The sequence below is a fragment of the Camponotus floridanus genome, unplaced genomic scaffold, assembly GCF_003227725.1.
Source record: "Camponotus floridanus strain SB8 unplaced genomic scaffold, Cflo_v7.5 scaffold39, whole genome shotgun sequence".
Classification (NCBI taxonomy): domain Eukaryota; kingdom Metazoa; phylum Arthropoda; class Insecta; order Hymenoptera; family Formicidae; genus Camponotus; species Camponotus floridanus.
The window spans coordinates 531,971-544,102 of NW_020229536.1; the positions used below are offsets into that span (position 1 = coordinate 531,971).

General features: G+C 36.0%; 2 protein-coding genes across 6 annotated transcripts; one reads left to right on the top strand and one right to left on the bottom strand.

Moving 5' to 3' along the window:
* The first annotated feature begins 16 nt into the window (after nt 1-16).
* LOC105248025 (tyrosine-protein kinase Abl) lies at nt 17-8,205 on the top strand. Of its 5 annotated transcripts, none has more exons than XM_011252558.3 (10): nt 17-592; nt 1,176-1,329; nt 1,645-1,754; nt 1,868-2,874; nt 2,960-3,215; nt 3,301-3,438; nt 3,699-3,834; nt 3,914-4,041; nt 5,025-5,221; nt 5,496-8,205. In XM_011252558.3, exons 1-10 carry the CDS (start codon nt 463-465, stop codon nt 7,824-7,826), a joined length of 4,587 nt encoding a protein of 1,528 aa, XP_011250860.1. In that variant the 5' UTR covers nt 17-462; the 3' UTR covers nt 7,827-8,205. The 5 variants fall into 5 exon arrangements, with proteins under 5 accessions (XP_011250860.1, XP_011250859.1, XP_011250862.1 ...); XM_011252557.3 differs by having other exon boundaries at nt 18-592; nt 5,025-5,236; XM_011252560.3 differs by having other exon boundaries at nt 18-592; nt 5,073-5,236.
* Nucleotides 8,206-10,351: 2,146 nt separating this feature from the next.
* On the bottom strand, nt 10,352-12,110 carry LOC105248026 (NTF2-related export protein). The gene is made up of 4 exons (XM_011252562.3): nt 11,816-12,110; nt 11,202-11,288; nt 10,986-11,130; nt 10,352-10,612 (listed from the first exon to the last, which is right to left on the bottom strand). The coding sequence occupies exons 1-4, from the start codon at nt 11,822-11,824 to the stop codon at nt 10,434-10,436; spliced, it is 420 nt and encodes a 139-aa protein (XP_011250864.1). The 5' UTR covers nt 11,825-12,110; the 3' UTR covers nt 10,352-10,433.
* Nucleotides 12,111-12,132: the final 22 nt, after the last annotated feature.

Below are 12,132 nucleotides of genomic sequence, written 5' to 3' on the forward strand. Positions count from 1 at the left end.
ATATGTATATAAAGAATAAAAATGAAAAAAGGGAAACGCGAGGATTTCCGTAAGCATGAGAACCCGCCCAGCGTCGTGCTGCCGCACAGCAATGCATCGACAAACTAAATAATCGACGTCAAAAGCTGTCAAATATGGCGAGAGGCAGCGAGAGAGAGAAAGAGAGAGCGGATAATTGACATGTAAAAATGTGAATAGGCCTGACCGCACTGCGATCTGCGTTTCGAGAGGGTGGCTGGACCGACACGTTCGCGGTGTCTCGCGCGAACGACGAGATACGCCGACGACGATCGCGATGTCAGAGGGCTCGCCGGCGGCGCCTTCCGAGTGCCGGAAGTGAAGTGTGCGCGAGGGTGGCGGCGAGCAGGAGAGCAGCGGATCTGGTCGCCCCGTACGCAGCCGGGGTCGCCGAGGAGTACAGGCGAGGGGCATGGTACAATAAAACACGGCGGCCGATAGACTATGGGGGCCCAGCAGACCAAGGACAGGGTGATCCCCGCTGGGTCCACCGTGCGACAAACGCGCAAACAGCAAACCAGGAACCTCAAGGATACGCGCATCATAGGCTCTAACATATTCACCGAGCACAGTGGTGAGAACGCGCATTTTAACAATTAGCTGATCTGCTCCACTATGGGGACACGCTTATTTCTGTCACGCAGACTTTAACATAGTAGGATTTGTCCATCGAATGATTTTTTTTATACATCGCTATATTTTGCGTTAAATCATAGTTTTACAGTTCACGGAATACATTCCTGTATGTGAGATATGTTTTCTTAATTTGGTATGATATTGTAATATCTTTGTAGATTAAAATTGACGATAAAAAAGTAATCAAAAAGATTTTAGTTTTAAAAACTTCTTGACATACATATGCATTAATGTTTGCATTGGTAAATGTTTCTTAATTAATATGGTCATTAGAGATTGAATATAAATTTTACAATGAATAAGCATTTATCTGTAGAATGAATTGAAAATTTTTTAAATGTCCCAAACAAAATTCCATTGATTTATCATTCTCATGATGTATATTGAATATTTTAAATAAGTCTAAGATTTTCAAATATTTTATTATTAGATAAAAATTATATTTTGATTGCCAATGTCAGATATTTTTGTTTAAGGCATATATTGAAAGTTATAAGGAAAAATTTTATTATTTCTTGCAGAGGCACTTTTACAAAGTAGACCGCTGCCTCATATTCCAGCATTGCCAGAAGGTGATCCCCCAAGTGGTTCTAGTGTTCAATCAATTTCACAGCAAGCAAATGTTCAACAACACACCAGTGTGTCTGCTAGTGGACTTCTTGAAGCAGCAAATAGGTCAGTTCACTGTTCAAAGTCTGAAGCAACGTATGTCTATTTATATAGCAACTTATATAATTACAGTTTTATATACTTTTGCAATTTTAGTGTGGAAAGAGACCTTAAATTTTTTAAATATAACATCAAGAATATATTAAAATCCTCATGTATGAGTTATTCTTTAATATTATCATTTTTTCCATATATAAGATCTAGACTTTTAAACATAAAGATGGTAGATACATTGATTTAATACATCTCAATAAAAAATTATCTTTAATCCAAAAAATTTACATTAATCCTGCAGATAATATTTTTAATCATTTCATGCAGATGGACTAGCAAAGAAAATCTGTTGGCACAGGAGGAGGACGATCCTCAATTATTCGTCGCTTTGTATGATTTTCAAGCTGGTGGAGAGAATCAACTTAGTCTGAAAAAGGGTGATTTGTATTTCTTATTAAATATTATAAATCCCATATTTTATAAGATACATAAATGCTGATCTATGCATATTGCATATCTTGAATGTTTATTCTTTAATATTTCTAAATAGGTGAACAAGTACGTATCCTAAGTTATAATAAGAGCGGAGAATGGTGCGAAGCTCATTCGAGCACTGGACAAGTAGGATGGGTACCATCGAATTATGTAACACCCGTAAATTCTTTGGAAAAACATTCTTGGTACCATGGGAGGATATCTAGGAATGCTGCGGAATATCTATTGAGTTCGGGAATAAACGGTAGTTTCCTCGTACGAGAATCGGAAAGTAGTCCCGGACAACGTAGTATTTCTTTGAGATACGAGGGTCGAGTGTATCATTATAGAATCAATGAGGATAGTGAAGGAAAGATGTTTGTCACAACAGAGAGCAAATTTAATACACTGGCTGAACTGGTACATCATCATTCGATGCTTGCCGATGGCCTCATAACGCAACTGCTGTATCCCGCGCCAAAGCATAATAAGCCTACCGTCTTCCCGTTAAGTCCAGAACCGGACGAATGGGAAATCAATCGAACAGACATAGTAATGAGACATAAATTAGGAGGCGGTCAATATGGCGATGTTTACGAAGCCGTCTGGAAGAGATATAATATGACCGTAGCGGTTAAAACACTCAAGGAGGATACAATGGCACTGAAGGATTTCTTGGAGGAGGCAGCCATCATGAAGGAGATGAAACATAGAAATTTGGTGCAATTGCTGGGAGTGTGTACGCGTGAACCACCGTTCTACATCATCACGGAATTCATGAGCAAAGGAAATCTCCTTGATTATTTACGAAATGAGAGTAAACATCAGATTAATGCTGTAGTTTTGATGCATATGGCTACACAAATTGCAAGTGGCATGAGTTATTTAGAGAGTAGAAATTTCATCCATCGCGATCTGGCAGCCAGGAATTGCCTGGTCGGCGAGAATCATCTTGTTAAAGTCGCGGATTTTGGTTTAGCCCGTCTTATGAGAGATGACACATACACTGCTCATGCTGGTGCTAAATTTCCTATAAAGTGGACTGCGCCAGAAGGTTTAGCATATAATAAATTTTCCACAAAGGTATACAAAAATTCTTTAAAAATGTAGATTATATGTATTATTATATGTATTAGATTCATATCATACTAATTAGTGATTTTTATAGTCTGATGTGTGGGCATTCGGTATTCTTTTGTGGGAAATTGCTACTTATGGTATGTCCCCTTATCCTGGTGTCGATTTGACGGACGTTTATCATATGTTGGAGAAAGGCTATCGAATGGAGTGTCCTCCAGGCTGTCCGCCGAAAGTTTACGAATTAATGCGGCAATGTTGGCAGTGGTCAGCAGCAGATCGGCCAACTTTCAAGGAAATACATCATTCATTAGAAAATATGTTTCAAGAATCGAGTATCACTGAAGGTTAGTAAATTATTCTATCAGATAATTAATTTCATTTTATATAAAGCATTGAAATCTCATTAACCTGTACATGCACCTATTGTAGAGGTAGAAAAGCAACTTCAAGGTGGAGGGGAGATCCCATTACTATCATACAAAAAGTCACAGAGTACAGGAAGTACGGGAAATATACATGGACTTGTTCTTGTATCCGAGCAATTATCGTCTTCTGGCATAACACAAGGTAATAATTAACATTGTGATATCATTAATAACTCACTTTTTAGCATTGAAGTGGAAAGTATAAATTAAGTATAAAATAAGAAAATATAAATTATAAATTAGTTTTTATAATATCATGATAAAAAAAAAATTATTTGATTTCAGATTTTACTGCTTTTTAAAAATCTTACTTTAAAAAAGGCTTTATTCTATTAAAATATACTTTTTAAAATATCTTATTTACAAGATTATTCTAATAGACAAAATATATATTTTGTGCAGAAGGAGTTGGGTCGGTTACTAAGCTGAGTACTTTTATGGGTGGCTTGTCAAGTAGAAGTAATAGTAACATGGTTCAAATGCGAAGATCGACCAATAAGAAGGGAAAACAAGCGCCGGCACCTCCTAAACGAACAAGGTATGCTTTCTTTTCACCTATAAATATGATCGAACAATTAACTTTATGACATAACAAAAAGCTATATCTTCCATCACAGCCTGCTGTCATCGTGCAGTTCTTTTCGAGATTCCGCCTATCAAGAGCAAGATCAGCAAAATGTCGAAGTGAGCACTATGACGCTTGACGATGGCACAGATCTAAATGGTATTGATAAGATTTTTGAAGGTATTCCACTATATCAAACTTAAGTGTAATGATCAATGCACGAAATTGCTGCTTTTATTTAATTTTTCTTTTGTTAACTTTCAGTTGACTTTGAATTTAATTTTGATATGCATCTTCGCCTACAGTGATTTTACGGCTTCATGAATGTGGGTCATTCTCCTCGAGTCAATATGTATAATTGAATGTTTAATATATATACACGCCGAATACTAATTTTCGACGATAGTACTTGGATATATTTTATTAATGCATATACTCGAACGTCTGCATCTCGTACATACTGTACATTGTAGCTGCAATTTTTCGTTTCCAGAGTTACATGAATAGGAAACAATATTTTATTTCATGTTGCGTTATAAACCTAACAAGTATCATATACATATACTTATGCATGGTATTCGTCTCTGTAAAAGTACAAGTAGAATCTTTTGTTTTCTTTCGTTTTTTCTAAAATTTTGTTATCATTTTAATTTTTTCATTTAATTATATATTCTTATTCTAAAGGTTGAAATTTGACCTGTGTAACAGTACTAGTATATTTCATCGACTTTATCAACATATAAAATTTAACTCTGTTCAAGCAGTGTTATGTGAGTTTACTAAATCTCTATTCATATATATCATAATGAATCATGCCAAATACTCTAATATACATCATATTCCATTTGTCATTTTCACTAATTGTTCATTATCAACACATGTTACAACACTTAACTTTGCTGGTAATAGCATCACACAATAAGTACAATTTAATGATTTGCTCTTAACTTAATGTCGAAAGGAGAATGACCCTAGGGATGAGTGGAATGACAAAGGAAAAGCAGAGATTAAGATTGATAGGCGTCGCAAGTATCTTTCTCTTTCTTTCTCTCTCTTAGCTCTCTTCGAAAGACTCCAATATTTATAACGCGTTGCGCTTATGTGCTGGAGAGATGTATTAGTTATAGATTGTATACAGTACACTTTATTAAATGGCGACTCAGGTATCACACGTGATCTCGTGACAATGGCTACACAGTCAATTACTACAGGAGGTTGCGATATGGACGACGATGGAGATGGGTCGCAAGGGACAGCAGAACATAACTTTGTTCCTCAACCGTCAACCTCGCCGGAACCAGTATCCAACTTACCGTGCAATCAGAAACAAATTAAATCTCGACCTTACACATCTAAGGAGGTACTATCTCAGAAGGTACAATCTTACGTTGAGGCCACAATAATATTTTAAAGCTATATAAAAATACTAAACACATAAAAACATACCTTCTTTACTCGTATACGATATCAAATGTCCCAAGTATTATAGCGATAATATTCTTACCTATGTTTGTTTGAGAATTTTTAGAATCCATTTCGATGGTAAATGCATTTAGCACTGCTTGAATAACTTGCTTGATGATGCTCGATGATGAGAAAGCAGTTCGTGATTTAGAGAAAAAATGTTATTTCAGCTGGTACATGTGGGTGCGCTGGAGGTGCAAAATGTTAAGAGGGCGATCAATCGTTACGGCACATTGCCAAAAGGCGCTAGAATCGGAGCATATTTGGAATCTCTGCGACAAAGTGGCATGCCATCGAATCAGGAGAGTGTTTCGACCGCTACGTCTTCCTTGTCCACCGCGATCGTAGAACAGCAGCAGCAGGACATCGTCGTAGCGAGCGCCATGATTGATGCGGTCCCGCAACATCGTTCGCTCTCGCCACGCCAGAATAATCTGCGCGGTCAGTCGCAAATGACGCGCAGCAATTCCTCGAGCGGAGTAGTAAACACTTATCAACCGCCGAATTCACCGCGCAGCCGTGCTGTTGGTATCCGGAAGACCAATGCGGAAGGAATCGGTCTACGGACCTTCCGCGCGCCAAACAGTTCCAGTTTTCGTACCGCCAGTCCGTCGAGATCGGTCCAGCCGACTCTAGCTGATCTGGAATTCCCGCCGCCACCATTGGATTTGCCGCCACCTCCGGACGAAATTTTTGGCGATCAGTCCGATTTACCGCCACCTGCAACTACGGCGTCGCCGTGTACCGAGAGTTCCTCTTCTCATCCAAAAATCGCGAGTTCGCCAGTCAGCCTCAGAAAGTTGAAAGCGGAATGGCGGAGTAAAGATGAAATGATAAACGATCACGACCAAGATGATAGGAATAACGATGTGAGAAACGCCGAGCCGTCAGTAAAGGAGGCTAGTTCGCGATTCGGTGTGAATCTACGACGCCGAGAGACTACTTCCTCCACTCCTGGCGACACGCATTGCAGTAGTAAACCCGCAGACGAGAAGAAATTGATTTATAAACCGAAGGAGACAACGAGCAGCGGTGCGAAAGCGGAATCGGTAGACGTAGTCGGAATCGCGGCTCCCGAGGAAGCGCCACCTCCACCTCCGCCGCCACCACCGCCAATCGGCAGCGCGGTAAGCACTACTGGTACATCTTTAGACACCTTCGAATCCAAGCCAGGCATGAAAGAGATGCTGGAACTTAAGCTGATCAACGAGATTAAGCAGAGCGCGGATATGAAACACGGTAGTAATAACAGTTCTGCGAAGAAAATCGGCGGCAGCGTAAGTGGTAGCGGGCTTTCGTCGACAGCGCCACTCGATCCGGCGTCGCAGCTTCTGTCTGAGTTGTGTGCTAGTTTCAGCATGGATTCCGCCAACAAGCAACACATTGTTCCGAGCGAATACGCGATTGCAACATTAAAGAATAATGACATATCCGGAGGCGTTCAGGAGCACATTCATACGCAGAGTAGTATATTTCCCGAGAAAAGCACTAACAAAGAGATCCCGATGATGACTTCACCAATCACTGAGGGCCATGTATTAAGCGCGACTAGCGTAGGCTTTAAATTGAAGAGAGTAGACAAGAGGAGTAATCCCCAGAAGGAAGAAAATCCGGATGGTCAGATAATCGACTTTAAGGCGCGATTACGAAAGGTAGACAACGTTGACAAGGAAAGAGCCACGGCGGAGGAGAAGAATAAATCATCGCGTTTCGATGACAACGCACAAGGGAGCAATGTCGTGGACTCGGCAGATTCGTCGTCTGGTGTGGATGATGCGAACGACGACAAGCGCCGCAGCACCGGCAGTATTAGTAGCCTAAAGAAATTGTGGGAGAATAAGGAAGCTTCTTGTGATAACCAACCACTTAGTCCTAAATTAAATGTGAGAGGGACGAGTAGTAAGCAGGATGATATTGCGAGCGAAGATTCGCCAGAAGATCATAGCAATGCCTCGACTAGAAGCTCAACCAGTAAGGGCGACTCGCGAGTATGGCCTCCAACGTCATCATCCTCGGAGATCGAGAAGCCTATTGTGCCGGCCAAACCATTGAAGCCACTCGGACCATCCAGTAAACATTTTGGTTCCTCGATATATGCCACACCAAACTGCAACAAATCATTATCCCAGAGTATCGATGATGACAGTGGCGGTAAGCAGACTAGTGGAGGTGAATCGAAAGGGGCAAAGCACAGCGTGATAGAAATCTCGAACGTCATAGAGAACAGTATTCTGAATTTAAAAGGCAGCCCCACTATTGTCATGGCCAGTTGGCTGCAGCTATCCGATAAAGTTGGTTTGTTGCACGGCATGTGCGTCAATCTGACGGACACGCCGATTGCACCACACGCGAGATTCCAGTTCCGCGACCTACTCACTCGACTCGAATTGCAGGCGAGGCAATTACGGGCCGCCGGCACGCGCAACATCACTGAGAACACGAGACTCTTGTGCGACGTGCAAAACACGATAAAAGACGTGATAAACACATTGCAGAGGTAAAGCTGCACACGAATCGCCGGTGGAAAAAATCAAAACGAGCATCTCCTCCTGCGAACATTTCTTTCCGCCACTTCCCCCCTTCCTGTCCTGATGTTTCCCTGATAGGTCGCAGAATTATCATTAACCTCTTCTACCTTAATCCTCTTCTATCTTTCCTCTTTCTCTTTCTATTATTATTTTATCGGATGCGTGGGCGTATAAAGTATACATAAATTTATATAAATATATATATATATATATCTAAGTCACACATACATTAAGGTTTTATCAAAGATTGAGATCCTTTTTTGGAAACGTAGCAATTATTTTCCGAGCGAGTATAAGAATGAACTAGAGTGAATAAGTTAATTAATAATACGATTTCGCGATCGTTAGGGGAGGGGAGGGGGGAAGGGGATTTAATCCAAAGTTGCACGAGTCGAACGATCGCCGGTATATTTCCCGATACGAGGCATGCATATACAATTTCGGACGGAATCTTGCGCGCAACAAACTCTAAGTTCGTATACATTTATAACTCCGCCTGTGTATACCATTCGCATTTTTTGGAAGATCTTTGGAAAATACACTATGATCGTGTATAACTCACAGGCCTGACAAAAAATATGGCCTTGAAGAATGAAAAAAAAAAAGAAAAAAAAAAGGAAATATACATCTTTGCATGATTGAATTTTTATGTCAAGACGTATGACGGTTTTCATATAAACGGATAAGTAAATGTGATGATTATATAATTACTGTATGAAATAACCGGTCATACGCAAATTCTCATTGTCAGTAGAATATATAATTGGCGTATTGGCATCGGAGCAGGAGAGCGTAACGCGAATGCAAAAGTCGTCGCACGCTAATTCTATATCCTCGAGTCGCTTACGTATCGCGTAAATCGTTTCGTTTTACATGTAATTTTATACACACGTGCTTATAATTAGTAATATACATATACATATATATATATATATTATTATTACGCGAGATTTTTAGATTAGACAATATATATATATATAAATACGGAACACCTAAGTCGTAAGTCATTTCATGTGTATTCTGGGACAATATATAAACGATTTTGTATTTGTATAGAGTAAGTTGGATATATAACAGCTATACACATGCGATAATCGTATGCCTACGTAAATCATACTCAAATACAACAAAAAATCGAATGTAATTAATCAAACAGCTCTTGAGTGTCGTGTGCTTCGTTTTTATCCATTCATGGTATGGTTCTTCCAAAAAGCACATAGTAAAAGGAAATATTCGCCTGAAGACATCTATATCATGTGAGCAATTTATTCCTAATGTAATTTACGAAAAGTGCATTTTAATTGATAAATTTATGCATCAAAATGAACGTTAACAAAGTAACGAAATAATGAACAAATAATATGTGATATATATGATCTGTCACTCTGTTTGTATTTTCTGCACACAATGAAGGTTTTTAACTTCTATGTGTTAATATGTAGACTATATATAATTATATATACATATATATACACTTTAAGTATTATACATTTATTTGTACTTTTTTGTATTATTTATATTTCTCTCATTTTCATTTATATTTTTAAATATTTAAAAAAAAGGAAATTATATATGTATATTATATTTAAATTTGTTTATAATGACATGTTTTATAAAGTTTCACGCAGATAGTTAGAATTTAGCTAGAGTTAGGATTTTTGCAAAGGATGAATAAGCCAAGTTTTATAGTTTATAATACATTGACTGTAGAGCTATTGCTCCGATAATGCTCTGAGAACTGATTTTATGGAGGTCTTCAGGTTTATACTTCATTTCACGTAAGTTTGTGCTTGACACTAAAGAAAAACGCAATAGAAACAAAAAATAAGTCACCGACAACTTATTTCTTATGTGACACTGCCTATATCGTACGCGTGCGCGAGGTATTACGCGGCTAGTAGTATATATATTGAATTCAAACTAGTAATCTTTTAATCATGTAAACGTATTCCTTCTTTTGGTTTCAAAGTTTCTTTATATATCTTTTGTACCTGTGATAAACTAATCAAGCCCTCTCTTCTTTTCTTTTCTTTATCAAAAGAATCATGCTCAACAGGAACGATAATAGTTATATAAATGAAATGAATTTTAGTCAGCAGATGTTTATTCGAATAAAATTGTATTATTAAAAGAGATACTAAAATGTTCTATATAATATGTATTATAGTAATTTTATGTCTATTTATACATTTGTATTTATTTTTAATTTTTTGATGTAAAATTACTCTTCTAAAAACTCGACCAACATGATTCATTAATACAAAATTTTAATATTGCTTTATATATTGATTGAAAATGAAAATAAAAATAATTATCGAATTATGTTGTTTTCTTAGTTTGAATGGCTCATAATTTGTTCCTGATAGCAATATATATCATCAAAATTGTACTTTTTATTGTTATTATACTATCATACAACATATTAATTTTTCATTATATATATACTTATTACATATTTATTATACATATGTATATCACACAGTAAAATATTTTAAAAAGCTTATTTAAAAAAATTATAAGATATGATCACAGAGAGAGTCTAAAACGACATAGTATAAAAATTATTTATTATCGATATTGTTAATTTGTATTATTACCCAGTAATTCTTGTGTTCGGAAACAATCACTTACAATCTTCCATTTATCACCCATAGCCGTAATTAGAAAAGTTTGATTAAACGATTTTAGATTTTTTTCTTCGTACTTTACTTGTCCACCAACTTTGACGAGAAATGTTAATTGATTGGCTACTTCTGGGCCTGTTAATATATTTATTAATATATTATGCTTTAATATTTCGATACAAATAATTTACTTACAACACTGGCAATGAGATGAATTTAGTAAATTTTTGTATTTTATATAATGTATTATTTACAATTCAAATTTGCAATTCATAGTGAAATAAGGATACAAATATCATATCTTAATGCAAATATTAAAATAAGAAAACATTTAAAATATTTATTTAGATGTGATAAAAAGAAAAGAAATTTTATCATGAAGAACTTGAGTCATAAAAATTGAGATATAAAATAAAATGTAACAAATCTAATATTTTCGAATATTTTTACTTGTCTGGTATTTTTATAGTCAAGAATGTTAAAGTGTAATGCGATTACTAGCATTTACCTGTAATTGGTTGAGCGTCAAGAGTAGAAATGGTATGCTCTGAAGATGGCAGATCTGTCCAAAACTTTTGTATATTATCTTTGCCAGCTACTCCATTTCCATTCCACATCAAACTAGCAGTGTCCATGTACATTCTTGAAATCAGCTGAAATTACATGTACAGTTACCATATAATCAACAAAGAAATATGTTTGACAGTATATTATTGTTACTTACATATCTCCGCTTATCTAGATATTCATAATACAGTTTTGTGAATTCCTCTGCAGTTCGACAAGCTTGATCAATTTTAGCTTTTAAGTCCTGAGAAAGTCAACACAGATGTAAGAATTGTATGGTGTAATCAAATACAATTAAATATGCAAAACATGATATATTATAGTATATTTATTATTTTTTATAAATAGTATAATAAAAATTGTTATTAAATTAATTATTATAATTATTAAAAGAATATAAATTATAATTTATAATGTAGAATATATCGTGCTTTTCTGATTTTGATGAAATCTCGTGTATATACATATATATAATATACATGTATGTAAAGAATATAGTAAAATCATTGCTATTAAAAGGATTATAAGTCGACGCTTTTTAAGGTTAGGAAATTTATTATAATATTCTTTTAATCGTATTCTTGTTTCACTAAATTTGTAACATTAAATTATACATATATATATACGAAATTTCAATGAAAATCGATATGTGTATATGTTATATTGAAAAATAAATATTTTTGCATATGTTTACTCGTTATATCACATTATAAAACATATCTCAATTTAAAAATTAGAAAAATTATTATATATTAACGTGTGATAACGTACCTGATCCATATTTTTTTATTCATCCAAAATAATAAGAGAAACAAATGTTTACGCTGCGCCTTTCATTCAACGTTTCTCGCACATAAAGATCAAGAAACGCATGGAACGCACGTCAACGCACTACAAGTAAATAAAGTCAACAGCACAAAGAATACGTATGTATGTATACATGTGACATTAGCTCCAAACTACTCCAATATTCAATATCCAATAGAAGACTTCTGTTTTTATATTCCAAAATATTGCTAAAATCATTGAAAAACAAGCTCTTTTATTGAGTACTTGCATCACTCAAAATTTATTTTTTGTAGCTAATA